The sequence below is a fragment of the Notothenia coriiceps genome, unplaced genomic scaffold (genome assembly GCF_000735185.1).
Source record: "Notothenia coriiceps isolate Sejong01 unplaced genomic scaffold, NC01 NC01_scaffold00024489, whole genome shotgun sequence".
Lineage (NCBI taxonomy): Eukaryota > Metazoa > Chordata > Actinopteri > Perciformes > Nototheniidae > Notothenia > Notothenia coriiceps.
In genome coordinates, this window is record NW_011357190.1 from 42,360 (window position 1) to 58,910 (window position 16,551).

The following is a 16,551-nucleotide window of genomic DNA, read 5'->3' on the forward strand; positions in this document are numbered from 1 at the left end:
TTTAGAGATAGCAAAATATCGTTTTAATAACCATGAACACCTACTCAAAAATAAATAAATATGGACTATAAAAACAGTAAGAATCAATGTTTGGCACATGGAACCAATAAATAACCGTGGAGAGGTTGTAGATGTGGATTTGTGGCGATAACTAAAGGCTCTTTCATTTGTGTTTAATTGGGTGCACCAACATTCTCCTACAATAAAACGGGTGGGTAAAATACTTACGACATCTTCCATTCAGGAAATAACGTCAGGAGTCTGGGCAGAACTCTGAGCCGTTTCCCAGAAACATCCACATTCAGATTGTAACCTTCTGGTCCAAAACATCCACTAGAGCTATTTATGTTTGCAGTCTTGTATCAGTTCAAGTGAAAGCACCACCTCAAAAGACGATGTTAATGGGCCACACCTCTGCGTGTGGCGGGGGGCGGGCCGCACTCAGACTGCGTTGGTGTTGTTGGCAGAAAATGCGTGCAGGTTGCCCAGCTGACTAAGGCCGCTCTGGATGTGTGCCACGTGGATCTCAACGTTGTTCTGGAAGCAACTAGAAACACAGAGAAGCAAGTGGTTAAAACATGGTGACTCAATTAACTCTTCAATATGGAGTGAAATATAGCCATCGTTATTAGAAATTAAGTTCATAGCTTCAAAATAGATGGGAATCTAAGTAAGGTTTACAACACGCAACATTGTTCTCCTGTAAAATATGACGGTTGTGTGTGTGTGTATCCATGGTTGTTTCCTAATTGAACGATATACTGTATACCCCATGCAGATATTTATGAAATCTGTTATTTTAGTGACATTTCTTTATATTTTCTATTTCTTTGATTATATATTTATATGTAAATGTATCCATATGGTCTTTGACTCCAGTACAACTATGGTATATCATTTGTTAATAAGCAAAAAAGAAAGAAGAAAGTCACAGAAATAAATTGTTATTGGAAATATTCAGTACTTGTGGCTGACTGAATGTTGACTTAATAGTGATTTGAATACTAATAAAAGACCATATTAAGTTACTCATGTTTTTCCGTTGGCACAAATAGAAAATGGTGAGCCATCCCATCAACCGCTGTTTGTTTAGTGTGACTAAGGGAGTGGAGATAAAGACAGTGCAGGTTCTTTTACCTGAGGTTGGAGGGATCAATCGACGCCTTGATGTCATTAAGGGAGTCTGTTAGAGATTTAAACTCAAAAGAATTCAAGTCTCCTCCATCAGCCAGACACTGAAACAAACCAGACAAAAAATTTAAATTAACACGTTATCAAGGCATAGGACTAATATTAAAAAACTGTTCATAAACAACTGTTAAAGAAACTTCACAAAAGACTTTAACGCATGTGTATTTTTAAAATTTCTCTACCATTAATATATGACGTAGAAGTTCCTCCTGCCATAAGTTAGAGAACATGTATTCAGGACTGAAAGCAGACAGTAGCTCAGCGTTTGTATTTCCTCTACCTTGATCTGTAGCAGCAGCGCAGTGAGGCGGGACATGAGCTGTGTGAGGCTGGGGTTGGTCACACTCTGCTGTCCGTCCTTCAGAGAGTTGCTCAGCTGCACCATCTGCTGGGCCTCGTCCTCGCAGCGCCGCCGCAGCTCTGTGGGGTGGTCGGCCGGCACCATGCCCTGATCTGGAGCCAGCTGGACGGACATATTAATGATTCACGTCATAAACTAGGCACTGTTATATCAGAATACCAGGGCATGAAATAGACCCTGGATTTTAACAGCATTTCCATTCCTCTGTTTGTATCACACACATAGAGACATTGACATAAAGTTGACTGAAAGGTCACAATGAATCATTATTTTCTGTACTTGGCTGCAGGGGTTTTACATAATGTTTTTGTTTGTACTTACATCACAGCAGAACTGCTGGACCTCGTGAAGCACCTTGTTGAGATCTTTATTGAGCTGCTCTAGCTCCAGCACTGTGGTTGCATATCGCTTCTGGAAGTCCAGGTCAATAGGCATCGAGTACGACTTCTGAGCACAAAAACACAACCATAGCCAAAGCTAGTTTTGATGTATGCATCCCAAGATAACATTTAACAGCTTTTGGAGCACCTTTTTCTAAAATTTATGATGATGATGATGATGATGATGTACCAGTTTCTCTGCCTCCGTGTTCATTTCTTTCAAGTGCTTGATGTGCTCTTTCTTGATCATGAGGATTTTCGACAGCCTTGTCTAGTCATGGAAAAAGAAACAAAGAATCAGTTCAAACAAAGCGCTACACAGGTTTAGGATATCATATTTTATTGTTCCATTTGACAGGACGTATTTACCACTTGGACGAGGAACTTGACAGGAAATCCCCCCAGAGTATCTCCCTCAGCACCAGGCAGTTTGTTCCTCCACGGTGACAGGTTGATAAGAGGGTCATTATCCTGTTATTACAAAAAAAGAGAATTCATTCATTGATCTTCATAAGCAATCAAGAGGAAGAGATTCAGTAGATTTAGAACTGAACTTGATGAAGTGTACCAAGGCATGAACTGTTTAGCATATCCAAGTTAGATTTTGCATAAATCCATTTACAGCTCTTCAGAATGAATGGGCTGTGTGTTCATATATAAAAAGGTACAGAGCACATGTGAAGCTGCCAGTGTAGGAGGTTGACAGTACCATGAGGACAGGAGTCGTACCGGACGGGTACGTCCCTCTGGGCGGAGTCATGACGTTATGCATGTAGCGAGATATCCGGTGCTTCTGGGCAAAGGCTGAAATGGGCATGGTCTCATTGGGCTCATTGCTCTGGAAAACACAATATCATCTGAGATTTCAAAACACATTCCATAAGTCCAAATATTGCACATCTTTGTATCACGACAGTTTCTTATTTTACAAGGACATTCTAATACAAATAAAGGCTAGCAAACTCAAGTTGTTACTTGTGTAGCCACTTCAGGAACAATATATTGATTTTGCATTTACTCCCTTTGGTCTTTTGTTTGGGCTTTTGGATGAGGACAATACACAGTTGATGAATACAATTATTCTTCTGGCAAAAAATACTTATTTTTAAAGCTCAATCAAGGGGAAATCTGAATTTAAGGTGTGTGAAAAGTAGATCAAAAACACAATTTATTTTGGAAAGGATGATTGCCACAAAGAATAAAAGGGTGGCTCAACACACCATGAAATGGGAAACAATCAGCTCTAGTGAAGAGTGGGATCAAAAGGAATAATAAATGCTTTTGATGATATTGGACTGTCAATCTATTTTTTGTTTTGTTTATGAAATGTTGAAGTGACCAACTGACTGTATAGGAATGTCTCTTTTTGTTATTGTAATGTCCATGTTTTGTGTCTGTAGCCTGTACAATCAATTAAAAATTAAAAACTTCAGGAACAAACAGTCGCTGAGAGGCTGAGGTCGGGCCTGGTTGCCTTTGTCAGAGGCGCTATCAAAAATAAACGCTGCGATCCAAAAATGCATTCAACAAAAAATCTTACTTTAAGAAAAATTATCAACAAATATGTTTTCTGAATAATCACACCTCACACAGGTGAAAAGGTGATTATAATCACTATGAGTGTCGTCCAACTAATCCAACGCTTAATTGATCACAAAACAATAAGTCCTTTTATAAACAAACCCCAATGCCAAAATATTAACATTCAAAAATCCTATTAAATGAAAAGAAATCCCCCCTCTCTGACATGGCTCCTACAACTTGTCTAATGTCAAACACACTTTCAGGAGAGCTGTTGTGTTGAAAGAGGCGGTCCTTACCAACACTTCGTAGTCAGGCACAGTGTGTGTTCCGAGGCCGCTGCGGTCGAAGGTGACGCGGTAGGTGGCGGCACTGGTGTCCACGGCATCAATCTGCCCGGTGAACAACCCATCATGGACGCCTCGGAGTCTCGCTGTGGAGCAGGAGACAAAAACAAATAAACAAATAGGGATTTGTACTAGTAATACTGTTCATATCAGTGTGAGACATCATTACTACTGTAACTACTGTAACAGCTTCTTAATGATCATTACATTGTCCTGAAAATATCTGTTTCTAAAGCATGCAACTTATCCAACTAAATGAACATTGTGAAGAAGTGTAGTGCAGAAAAAAACGTAACTGTTCAACAATAACATCAAATGTACTTTTATTAGGGACTGCATAAAATATATCAAAGTTGTTGTTTGTTTGTTGTTGGTATGAACTGAGAGTATCTTAGTATGTTGAATAAACTAACTACAGAAATACATATTTTCCCATGTAATTTAAATATGCATTATTACATCCAAATTAAAACATATGCACTCCCTACAATATTTTTTTTCTGTTTAATTTGACAAGGTTTTCTTCACATCTGGTAAATACTGTATAAGTGGGTGTGAAGCAGGTTATTAGACTAGAATGATAATCATTTCTTAACAGTTAACCAGAGATGAGTAGCTGTTATAACTGCTGCTGAGGCTGCGTGTGTTCATTAGAGTCCTCCTACCAGTGACTTTGGTTCCTATGATGAGTGGCAGAGGGATTTCATCAGGAAGGTCTTTGCAGTTGGACACGTCAGACAGCTTCCTCTGCTGCAGCAGGCGCATCTTCTGCCTCTTCTGCCTCAGCGCTGTCCGCTCCTCAGAAAAGAATGCTGATGAGCACCTGGGATAACAAAGCATAGCACTGTAACAGGGTGAAAACTGTTTCACATTTTAGACTTGGAAATGTCTGACGTAAATAAAGACAAACGTGATTAGTTCAAATGGGTTACAGAGGCACAGAGCGTAAAGACTGCAGCATACCGTCGAGGCTTCCCCATCAGTCTCCTGATTGTTCCCCACTCAACCCTTGTTAACTTTCTTGTTTTCAAGTTGGGGAAAGACTCTTTGAGGCACAAGCAGAATTCATTGTCACCCTCAAAGAGAGGTCTGGAAAAGGAAATAATACAACAACAACGTTAACAACAAAACTCCTTTTAGAGGAGGTTTACTCCTGACCTCTTAAATCATGTTTGTTGTAAATACAGATTATCAAAAACATTGAAGAGCTCTTAATTGTGTATAATCCAACAAATTAATATCAGTTTTCTGAAGATGAAAAAGAGGCTTTACCTGTCGATATTGGAATAGAACCATTCGTAGATGCACCATTTGTGAGCTTTGGGTAGCTTAAGGAGGTTTCTTAATCTCAGCCCTATTTTCTGGGATGCTTTCTTATCTGGTGTCGCCACATTAGAACATTTCTGCAAAGCAAAACATATAAACAGTCATTCGGTATACAGTATTCGAAAAACATAAAAATACCATATATTTAGCACTTTAAGTGGGGATTGAGTTTTACTTTATACAACAGTCATCTACCTTCTTGTCTTCAAACCATTACTATTTACTAGAACAATAACCTAAATGATGCTGCAGATACAAATGGTACTGCAAGTTAAACTTGAAAAGGCCTAGCCTAAAAACACAGGAAGCTAGGGGATGCTGTTGCCTCCAATTCATTTTCCCTGACAAGCAGCAAATCTTTCACAGGGCCTGGAACACTCACATAGATCATTGTGCTTGTTCTCTTACTGGTGAGCAGTTACTTGAAATGTTGACTTAGACACTGAGGCAATCCACTCTCAGTTGATTTAAATGATCAAAATAAGTGGATTGATTTAATTTTGATCAGAAAATGCCACAATTGACAGACAAGAAAGGATTTGTTCCAGAAGGCTATATATACGCCAGAAAACCTGTTGATGGTGTGTTGTGTTTACCTGTGGCGTGGTGCTGACCCTCTGGCTCCTCCGAGGGGATCTGGATGGGACACGTTGCTGGGGCGACACCTCATCCTCCTCCCGAAACAAACGGCTCCTCTTTGAGCTCCGTGTGGGCTGAAAGACAAATGTGGACAGGAGTGAATATGAATATTGTCAATAAAGCTACATTAATAAGAACATGTTCATACCAGTGGCAAATATAATTATATCTCTACTGTATTTTTTTGCCGTTTACACATTGAAAATGTAGACCATAAATCCAACACTGCAATATAGTTTTCATTCTTAAGCAAAGAGGAGACAACATAATGTACATAGGGTAGTGGCATAAACACATTTTGTTCGTTTTTTCAAGAAAAGAGAGTATCATCAGACATGAGGATGATTAGAATTTGAGTGTTTTGTATATGTTGCATCGAATTAACTTGTGTTTTCGTATTTTTTTTAAAGCTTAGTATTCATATTATCATGTAAAACAGAAGTGTATCTCTTACTGTGTCCATTGTGAGGGAGGAGTTTCGTCCCCTGGTGTTGTGAGCTCTTGGGAAGTTGTTTTTTTCATTCAGAGTGTTGGACAAACTGCCTTCTACAGAAAAACAACAATGCCTTTATTTAAAATAGCAAAGACACCAGAAACAAGACCCCAGCGAGACCTTCTAAATACCAAATGTCGGAATCAAAACTATTCTCATTCTGCAGAAGATATAAAAAGAAGTTTCCACTTAGTCACAGGTCTTAACATATTTTGAAAACAGCAGTGGAAGCCATAATAGGACTACAAAAGACTTGCATTAGCCACAATGTAATGCGGTTGTCACTGAAGCTTTTCCTTATGGGGAGAGTTATACAGAAGTCTAATCCAATGAAGGGTAAACGTTTCCTGAACATTTCTAATAAGTAAACGTATGGTATACCTCAGCTAATACACATGAAGACGAGATCAAATCAGAAACAAAATATTCTTCATTGGCCATGTACAGTAGGTTAAGGCAAAGAAGGAATTTGACTCCAGCTTCCATTAGTTCCCAATATACTTCCACACTTCAAAGAACAAATGTACAGATAAATAAAGATTCGGCCCACATACCTTTTAGACTGACAAGTGCCTCTGCCGAGGAGCCTGGGAAAGAAGACATATTGGGCTACATCAGTAACACACTAATGGCATACGAATAACTCAATAATAATAATTATTATGTGACTAGTTATGTTATTATATGTTATATGTTAGTTATGTATAAATTATACAATAACTAATAATGCTGTAAATATTTTACTGTCAATTTGTAAGCAATAAAGGAAAAAAAGGTGGGTCATATGAATCGGAATAGAGTTCATTGCCAGGTACATTAACAGAATAAGGAAAAGTATTTACACCAAATATACATATACAAAGAAACTAAAAACCTAGTACAGTGAATATATGACAATCCACAGTATTATATTTCAGAGTAGAGGGCTGTTCAGAGAGAGGTAGGGATATCTAAATCTAAACTATTCAGAGAGATGAAAATTAACATGGGTCAAACAGTATTAAAAATGAACCATGTGTTGTATGATGTGCATTAATGAATCATGCTGGATGGTTTTAAGTGTATGTAATAGGCTTACTTAGCTATATTTTAGAAAACGCCTGCAAATAGCTCTGACGTTTATGAGACTGCCCTTTAAACACTGACAGGGGTAGGGTAACTGAAGTTAGATAATAAAGCTAGCGCAGTCAGTTAGGCCCTAATCCCCAATTTGAGCTGTCAACCACGGGCATAACATCAGCTGTACAGATCATATCAACGAAACGAGCCCAACAAGCTAATGATACAATATATTACGACCCGGATATCATATCCACTCACATTAACTACGACTGGAATGACTATTTCAGAATATAATAGCCACATAACTTGGCTAGTCTCTCTTTGCCAGCTTGACCCACAACACGTTAGTTACCATGTAACGTTGCATTAACCAGCGCTAACAAACGTTAAATATAAAAGGTGTCAGGGAAGATTACAACAACTATACCCGTAAAACAGAAAGCTAGTAGCTAGCTTGTGTACTTTGGTTATAAACACGTTATGGTAGTCCTTTTGTTATTGCTAGTTACGATCCAATGCTAGCACGTATTAGCTCACGGCTAAGCTAACGTTATTTGTTTACCCAGTTGAGCTAAAGTAACTTGCTCAACTCCTATATTAGCCATAGTTAGCCTTTCATGCTAGCAAGCGTTAGCTGACTTGAACAGACCGGTATCTCCTTACGTCTAAAAAATTACTTTGTGAACTCTACCCAAAACTATATATATTCATTACATGGACAGCGCTGGCAGTTTATCACCAAAGATTTATTTTTATCATAATGGGGCCGCTGCGTGTTTACAACGCAAAACTCCTTGAATTTGTGTTGTTACTCACTCTCGTCTAACAGCTGGTCCATCTCCGCCATCTTGAATTAGCCGCGCCGCTTTTTCAAAGACCTTGTCAAAATGCATTCTGGGTCGGGACGCTATCAGGAGGGCGATTTGAGAAACTAAAATCCAATTATTTATCAAACTGATGGGTGGTGAATCTATTTATGTTATATAAGCATTCTCATAATCATTTTAAACTTAATTTAAAGGTAATTTACTGCACAAAATGTTCCTGGAAATGCCTGGAAAACCTGTTCATAAACTGGAGTCACAGTCGGTATCCCTCCATTGTTTCATCCAGCACTTCAGTAACTAGCATATATTAATGAGTTTTTCTTACATTTCATCCAACTTTGGTAAAGGTTTTTTTTTGTATCGTTTCCTCCATGTGGAAGTCTGTGTTTTTACCTGGAGTTAAACACAGCAGCAGAAACCAAAACCAAGTATTAAATGCCACTTCCATAACCTATTGAACGTTTTGTTAACACTTGTTCTGTGTATACAGGCCAAAGAATTTGAAAGGTTAAAAGTACTACGAATCCAGCCTAAAGTCAAACTCCCATCCTGCAGAAGTACCTCTAGCTTAGAGAACTCATCAGCATCTGAACCCGCCCACAGGTTGATAGTAACTGCAATAAATCAATCTCATAAATTAGAAAACTATTTGAAATAAATTATATCATCCGATATTATATCCCAAAAGGAGTAGAAGAAAAATAATGATTCACACAGGCATGAAATGTATTCTCAACAATTTATTGTATTTCAGGTAAGCAAGAAACGCACTAAGATCAAGTGTACCACATACCATGACAGTCATTTCTTTTTCAGAATACTTTGCAGAATGCTAACCACATTGTTTATTTTGCCCCCCATTTTCTGCAAGGAAGACAGCTTGTTAGACAAACAACAGAACAAATATATACACAACAAACATTGTACAGTGTATTTGAACCAAACAGTCTAAAAAATGTTCATTTGAGGGGTTGTGTACGTTTGCAGATTGATTGTTAAAAACTCTTAACTCCCTCCCTAAATTTGCAGTACTAAATTTTATTAGGTTTAATAAAGAAAGAAGAAAGATCCTTTCCAAAATTCCAAGAAGACCATGTGAAACTGAAAACTACAAATATTTTCTATTGTTCATTCCTAAACCTCTCTGCGAACTAGGCACCGTGCTTCAACCACCAGATTGAGCTTTGATTTGTATGTCTGTCTTATAAGCAACTCTGACGTAGGTATTGAACTACCTAAGGTGTTATGAAGAACGCTGCAAGCTAGTTAACCTGATGAGAAAGCAATAAAGTGACTAGAGATTTCCATTGACCATTGTAAAAATGTGGTATAGCATCCCTCCTTTGCCATGAAGCCCAGGCATTTGACAGCAACAGTGGTCTCAGTTTTCAATGAAAAGGGTTTGAACACAGACCCCCACCCCCTCACCACAGGGACGTCTGGTAGTTAAACTTGATCTTCAGGAGATACTTCATGTTGACCTGTGACACATCATACACAATGTATCTGAAGGAACAGCAGTTAAGGACAACAGGAACTATCGAGATAACATAACCAACACTGCAAAACAAAAAGGGACATTTTACCCAAATGCCACATATGAAATGTTGACAAATAAATGATCCAAAGTTAGATACCAAGAGCTGACAGTCCTATAAAGTAACGACATGTTGTGAGGGTATTTGTTTAGGACAGGTCGACCACCAACGTTTTCTTGTCCTAAACTCGACATTCATTGATCAATGATTTAGGTCTCAGTTTATGACAGAATACTTCTTTTCATAAAGAATGAAAATCCATTAGTGCCTCAGAGTGATCGGGTCATTCTGAGTAATATCACAGAGCTTCCCATATTTAAACAGACATCCTTCATTAAAGTTATTCTTAAATTAGAATGAAAACATTGGACTTAATTCACATCCAATGTCATGTTGTAAGAACTTGGCAATAAAGTAAAATTAAAAGTTTAGAAGTGACAGTTCATCGTTTAAAAATAGTCATTAGACATAACCTAAGTCGGTCAATTCAATTTCTAGAACAGCGTGTACTGACTAAGTCTCTGACTTTTCTATAAGCTATCAAATAACTAATCATACACGAAAGCATGAAATTTTTTTCGTCATTTGAGAGCAAAATGAGTATTAAATTCATAAACCAGGTTTTAGGTATTAAAGGATACTCGTTGTACAGGAGACTTGTGTCATCAATGTTCGTGTTGCTTCCTTTTCCCAGAGGCACTTGCACCCCGTCCAAAGTGACAGATGCACTTGGATCAGGAGCAGTTCTACCCACACCTGCAAGAAAAAAAAATTCATGAATGAAAGTCTGAAGCAGAATACAAACCAAACTTGTGTCATCTACAAAAGGCAAATTAATTGCCAAATGTCCTGCAATAAAAATGGCATTGTATAAACACATATTTATGTAAACCAGCTAAATAACACATTAGCAGGAAAACACATCTATGCCCAAACATTACTGAAAACAGCACAATTATTAGTGACCCTTACCTTTAACACTGTGCTTGCCCTTGGGTACTTTTGTAATGTGGGACGCCTTCTTCAATTCATGCCTGCATTAAAAAAAAAAACATGTTCATTCATATTATCCTCACAGGTTTGTTAAAGAAAGGGTTGATATTCATGTTTTATTTAAATAACTCTGACTTACATGTTGCCCAGAGCAACCTCAGCCAGCAGTAGGAGACCGACGGGGTCTGACTGGGAGGTGTGACAGTAGTTTGCACTCTTTGACACCATGTCGGCAAAGTACACACCTTTACCGAACATGTAACCAGTCTGAAGAAGAAAAAAAAGAAAATGACAATGTAACACATGACTGAACAGAAGGAAAAAAAAAACATCAAGACAGAATATTTGAAAGTTAGGTTGGCAATTTAGAAAAACAATCAAATATCGCTGAGATGTTATTGACCAAATAGATTGTTATCGATATTACAACTAATTTGTAGGGTTGACTATTGGTGCTTTCACAAAAAATACATAATGAGATTTCTGATTAATAATCATTAGTAATGTGGATAATATAATTAAATTGGCAAATAACAGGTAGAAAAGTCTGATAAATAAAAAAATTACATCACTTTACACAAAAACAGCCTTTAAAAAAAAGGAAAAGACACCCTATTGCAATCTAAAAAAAGAACATGATATCTAGTCCTATAACACCATATAGTTATAATATTGACAGATAGCCCTATTTTTCAGTTATTTATTGCATAAAAAACCAATGGAAGAGCAGCTTTCGGTTCCATGCTATCAATAACTCACCACTGGAGCCTCTGGAGGGGCAATGCGAAGACCCTGAGACATGATACCAGCGTAGTTGGTTTTGCGAGAACCGTGCCACAGCAGCTGGCGATTGTTTAGCTCCTCGAAGGGACGGTACCGTTGGCGCTCTCCCTCTCGAACTATTTTAAAGATCTAACAGAAGGGGAAAGTCAGTGAACACAATGAGATGGCAACACTTGCTGGACTACAAAGTTACAGTTCATAGGTGAATTGAAATAAAGGCTGTGACGAATGAGTAATAGTTAAACTTACCTCTTCCACTTCCAGCGTGTAAGTGTTGTGTGTAGCAGCGTGGGTGTTCTTAACATATTGCGTAATGATCTCAGCCTCAGTTGTAGACTTGTCAACAACCTGTCGAATAACAAATATGGAGCAACTGTTATCTTCCCATTCATAATCTCTTCACTCAAAAACGTTATTATTAGAAACAATTTGGGAATAAATCCTATATCTTGCACAATGTCCCCAACTGTGAAAGAGTTAAACTGCTGCTCACCTCAATCTTGGTTTTGAGTTTCTCGTAGTTGATGTCGATGGGATCGCTCTCATCGTCCTGGGCCCCCCCTCTCAGCAGGCTGTATGCCACTTCAATGTCCAACAGGTTGTCCAACATCTGAACTTTATTCTGAAAAGTGAGGCATGCAGATGTTGTTCAATCCATTTATCAAGCAGGAGAGAATCAAACCGTGGGATGCTGTTTTCGTTGTTCTCACTTGAATGTAGTCCAGGCTGTTGAGCAGCGGGGGTTTCTTCATCCCGAAGTCGTGAGGTATCAGGGTGTAGAAGCGATTGGAGAGATCCAGGATGTGGGCCTCAGACAAACTTTCTGTCACAGCCTATGACAAACAAAATGTTATTTTTATTTGTTATATTGTCCAATAAATTAATACAAATATGTATGGTCAGGGGCTAAAATATATCTGGTCCAACCACTGGCACAAAGCACTATTTGTAGTAATGTCACAAATCCATCGAGTAGTTGGTTGCTGACCTGCTGTACATCAGTGAGGAGGGAATAGGCACTCTGGATCTGCCTCTTACTCAGTTTTCCTAGGGGCATTTTTTGGAGGTCAATCTGAAGATGGGAAGGGAGAGAAAAAGGAATTGTTAGTAGACATGTACAGGGTTCCTACACTTTTCCACCAATGATTTTCAATGACTTTTCCATGACTTCTCCATGACCTTTACCTAATTTTCCATGACCAAAAAAATGACTGAATGGTTTATTTTAACATGGAACAGGAAAATAAGGTCTGCATATGAAACATGTTGTGCCTACCTAAACAGTTAAATGCCATTTTACTTTTCATTACTATACGATACAGTATTTATTATCATTAAAGTATTACTATTTCTGCGATTAGCTCAAATATAAATTATATTTGATGCAACTTTAGTTACATTTCCATGACTTTTCCAAAACTTTGGGAAAAATATTGTTTTCCATAACTTTTCCAGGGCCTGGAATTAGCATTTTGAATTTCCATGACTTTTCCAGGTTTTTAATGACCGTAAGAACCCTGCATGTAAGGTATGGTGTTAAAGGAAATGTTTATTTTTTTCCTTTAGTTATTTGTCTGTATTTTTACACGGGTTGCATATAAAAAGATATAATGCACAACGTTTTTTCTTTAAAACAACAAACAAACAATGCTGTATTCAGATAGAGTTGTAGAATTTTCTTTCAAAATGTCATTTATTCTCCTGGGAATAAAACAGTTATTAAGAACAGAGGAAAACTATATCCGTCTAATGGTTTCCTAGCATGAACACAGCCACAAACTAATTTAAAAGTCTACCTCAAACTCCACCATGGCCTTCTTCATGCTCTCTACATCAAAGATCATCTTGATCAGCTCCTGGATGGGTTTGGCCAGCTTGGACTTGGTGCCGGCGCTGGCTGTCAGCTTCTTCACCGCTTCTTCATCCTGTCAAGAAACACATCCACAATCCAGTCATATACAGAAGGAAACAAACAGTCTGAGTTCTGGTTTTGAGTGTGTTACAGTCTGTACCTGTCCATAGTCAATCTCCAGTGGGTAGAACTTATTGGGATATTTGGTGAAGTTGGAGGTGCTCCATGTGTTGCCCGTCTTCTCTTTGTAGACACACAGGAAGTTGTCCATGGCAGAGTTTTTGTCGTGAAACTTGTCTAGCTTGTTGCCTCCGATAGTGGTACCCACTCTGCCCCATGACCTGAACACCCAGTACCTGCACATAGAGGGAAGAGATACTGTAGTTGAGTTTGGATAATCATTTTAAACATTGTAGCAATAGTGTTGGAAAGGAGAACAAACACTGTTCCTCTGCAGTAGAAAGATAAAACGGGTCTAATCCCTCAATCTCTGACCACTAACCGTTTCTGTACATCATCCTCTAGCAGCTGCAATTTGTAGTAGGAGTTAGTTCCTCTGACAATGTCCACAAGACCCAGCGTAGCGCTGTACATCTTCCCGCTCTGCTCCAGGACATGAGCGCTGTTCTCCAGCCCTAAAAATAAATAAAGTCAAGGTCAGAAGACAAAGAAATTGGATGGAGTAATAATGTTTTGAATGCAGGGCGCTCATGACTACCTGAATCTGGATCCACAGCAGCTCCTCCTTTCACCGTCAGTTTCATCTTCTTGGTTTTGCTACTGCCTGTAATCACGTAGATGCATGTTTTTCATCAATAATCTTAGACCAAAGAGTCCAGTGCTATAACCAGGGTTGGGAGTTACTTAAAAAATGTAATCAGTAACATATTCTGAGTATCATATTCTAAATGTAAATTAAATGTAATTACTTTTGGATTTCCTTAATATCGAATGTGATGCATATACCGGTAAATACAAGAGAAAAATATATCAATAAGAGGTTATTTACCGTAATTTTCGGACTATAAGGCGCACCTGAATATAAGCCGCAGCAGCGGCATACCACTCTCGGTTCCACTTTTACTTTTGCGCGCTACCTGTCTCACTCTTTTCCGGCCTCCAGCTTTTCCTGCTGGAACCCGCCGCTTAAAGGTGGGGGTCCGCGGACCGGCCATAGAGCCCATAGAGTTAAAGGTGTTGGCCGTTAGCTGTAAAAATCCATAGATTAGCCGCACCGTTATATAAACCGCAGCGTCGAAAAATAGGGAAAAAGGCGCGGCTTCTGATAAAACTCAATCAGCAAAAGTTCGGCTGTACACAGACTAGGAGCCGATTATAAAATATTAACATAGTCACAATTTATACTTATGTATACACTAGTGTTGTCTCCATTCCTAACTTTTGTTGAAGAGAGGCCACAACCTTGTGTTTTGGTTTACAACTAATAGGTCCGATCATGGGTTTCCATGTAGTTGCTAAGTAACGGTAAGAAAACTAATTTTTATCCCGCCAGTTCACTCCCTTTTGCCAGTAATAAATTTCACCGGGTTTGTTCAAAAAAAAAAAAAAGTTTCCGCTTATAAATGAAATTTGTGTCGACGCATAATTTTCACAACTGGGAATACGTGTTTAACATGCTTCCCAATTCTCGTATACTATGTTTCTGAACCACGACCACCGAAAATATAGGTGGACCCGGATCCTCATGTACTCCAAACTGGTGTCAAAGTCGACGACTTGTAACACACGTAGAACCTGACGAAGGACGAGGGAGTCCTGTTTGTTTTAGGTGTTGTATAGAGTTCTCCGGTGTCTATGAGGGTTTCTCTGACGTCGCCTACTTTTTTACTTGTAATATAAGTCCCTCCACTGTAGAGACTGCCCACCTTTTTATCTACTCGCAGCATTAATATCTTCACAAAAAGGACAACCTGTAGACGAGTCGTCCTGACTGCTTATAACCCCTTCTTCTTCACTTTCGTTATCTAAACTTTGCATAAATAAATCCGTTGGTCCGTCTTCCTTTTGTTGGCATAAAGGACAAATTTAACAATTAGTTAACGTCAAGATTTCATCTTCATCTGCGGAGGGATTCTTGAGGCTCCGGGAATTGTTGTAGTCAGCACCTAAGAGGTATTGTCGCGCGCTAACTAAGTAAAACGGAACGAAATGTCGTGTAAAGTCCTATTGAAACCTTATAACTTAGACGTGAGCTCACTTAAGTGCGAGCGGGCGATGACAGGTTAAACGCGCGGGGTCGAAAGAGTCACGGGAAGTTTTGATTGGGCTCGAGACGACTTTGTTCCACTTTCCGAAGGACTCTTGTACAACGTCCGATGTGGTTGAGGCGACCACCCGAAGGACTAATCGTCTTAGGATATTCCTTCCCCCCTCCTTCCTTACTAATGTTTCCCTTTCAAATTTTTCTCGAAAAATAGTGACGTCGCCACATAAAAATTCCACCCGTCCCATATTGGCGCGTGAAAAGAATTCAGGAGGACGAAAAGGGGTCCTATACACAGAAATTAATTTCCTATATTTTTCTCTCTTGTGTCCTTATATTACCGTACATGCCGCTTCTTCGAGATTTGTAGTTAGAATAAATGATAACACCAAGCTAATATAGGAGTTTTGTCCACCTCCGGCTTTGGATGCTCAACAATAGAAAAATTAAGAGACGTGGAGGATTTGTACAGAGTAAGAAGACCGAAAATATTTTTGTTAATAAAAGGAGACGGGAGTATATTTAAAAAAATTTGAACAAAAAATGTCCTATAATATTTGTTAGGAAAAACCGAATAGGAAGTTAGGAATTAAGGTTCGTAGCAAAAACAACAATTACGTAGATCAAGAGGATGGACGGCCGACATCGTAGGGCATCCTCCTCTTTTCACCCAGTCGTACATAACTAACGTCATGGTCTGTGTAGGATCATAAGTAGTTAACTAACATGCCGCAGTTTCCTGACGTAGACGATCTCAGACTGCGGATCCCTTTATTATAATATTTTGTTATACTCCGAACTTTTTTTGACGTAATAAAGAAAAATCCTTTGAACTAAATGGGTTTCTACCTATCAATTTCACGAAATCACCTCGTCTGTGTAACATCCGGGAAAGTCAAATCCCGACGGAGCTTAATACCCGTTTTTAGTATTTTAAGGCTTAATTAATAACCCACAAGTTAATTAACTATAGGCTATAATTTGTTGCTAATAGTCGTAAATGGCATAAAAGGC

The 16,551-nt window shown here is 38.7% G+C and overlaps 2 protein-coding genes across 2 annotated transcripts in view; both read right to left on the minus strand.

Moving 5' to 3' along the window:
- Positions 1-8,171, minus strand: lin9 (lin-9 DREAM MuvB core complex component). The gene is made up of 15 exons (XM_010782253.1): positions 8,137-8,171; positions 6,813-6,845; positions 6,220-6,311; positions 5,723-5,839; positions 5,073-5,203; positions 4,764-4,889; positions 4,466-4,623; positions 3,753-3,886; positions 2,642-2,770; positions 2,302-2,403; positions 2,123-2,203; positions 1,874-1,999; positions 1,472-1,654; positions 1,138-1,235; positions 1-547 (listed from the first exon to the last, which is right to left on the minus strand). The coding sequence occupies exons 1-15, from the start codon at positions 8,165-8,167 to the stop codon at positions 442-444; spliced, it is 1,647 nt and encodes a 548-aa protein (XP_010780555.1). The 5' UTR covers positions 8,168-8,171; the 3' UTR covers positions 1-441.
- Positions 8,172-8,874: 703 nt separating this feature from the next.
- Positions 8,875-16,551, minus strand: part of parp1 (poly (ADP-ribose) polymerase 1) — a 13,634-nt gene continuing 5,957 nt past the window's right edge. Inside the window, exons 8-20 of the mRNA XM_010782259.1 lie at positions 14,032-14,097; positions 13,816-13,948; positions 13,474-13,669; positions 13,258-13,386; positions 12,450-12,533; positions 12,172-12,294; positions 11,955-12,083; positions 11,711-11,809; positions 11,438-11,590; positions 10,818-10,945; positions 10,658-10,719; positions 10,327-10,441; positions 8,875-9,653 (exon numbers count right to left, since the gene is read on the minus strand). Of these exons, the coding sequence (XP_010780561.1) occupies positions 9,572-9,653; positions 10,327-10,441; positions 10,658-10,719; positions 10,818-10,945; positions 11,438-11,590; positions 11,711-11,809; positions 11,955-12,083; positions 12,172-12,294; positions 12,450-12,533; positions 13,258-13,386; positions 13,474-13,669; positions 13,816-13,948; positions 14,032-14,097 (1,499 nt within the window). The 3' untranslated portion in view covers positions 8,875-9,571. The remainder of the gene's footprint in view (positions 9,654-10,326; positions 10,442-10,657; positions 10,720-10,817; positions 10,946-11,437; positions 11,591-11,710; positions 11,810-11,954; positions 12,084-12,171; positions 12,295-12,449; positions 12,534-13,257; positions 13,387-13,473; positions 13,670-13,815; positions 13,949-14,031; positions 14,098-16,551) is intronic.

What these genes read in the sequence shown, in the direction of transcription:
- lin9 (XM_010782253.1), bottom strand. Translation starts at nt 8,167, where the DNA reads ATGGCGGAGATGGACCAGCTGTTAGACGAGA. An exon ending in GGACCAGCTGTTAGACGAGA is followed by an intron (nt 6,846 to 8,136) that starts GTGAGTAACAAC and finishes CTTCTTTCCCAG; the next exon opens with GCTCCTCGGCAGAGGCACTT. An exon ending in GGCACTTGTCAGTCTAAAAG is followed by an intron (nt 6,312 to 6,812) that starts GTATGTGGGCCG and finishes GTTTTTCTGTAG; the next exon opens with AAGGCAGTTTGTCCAACACT.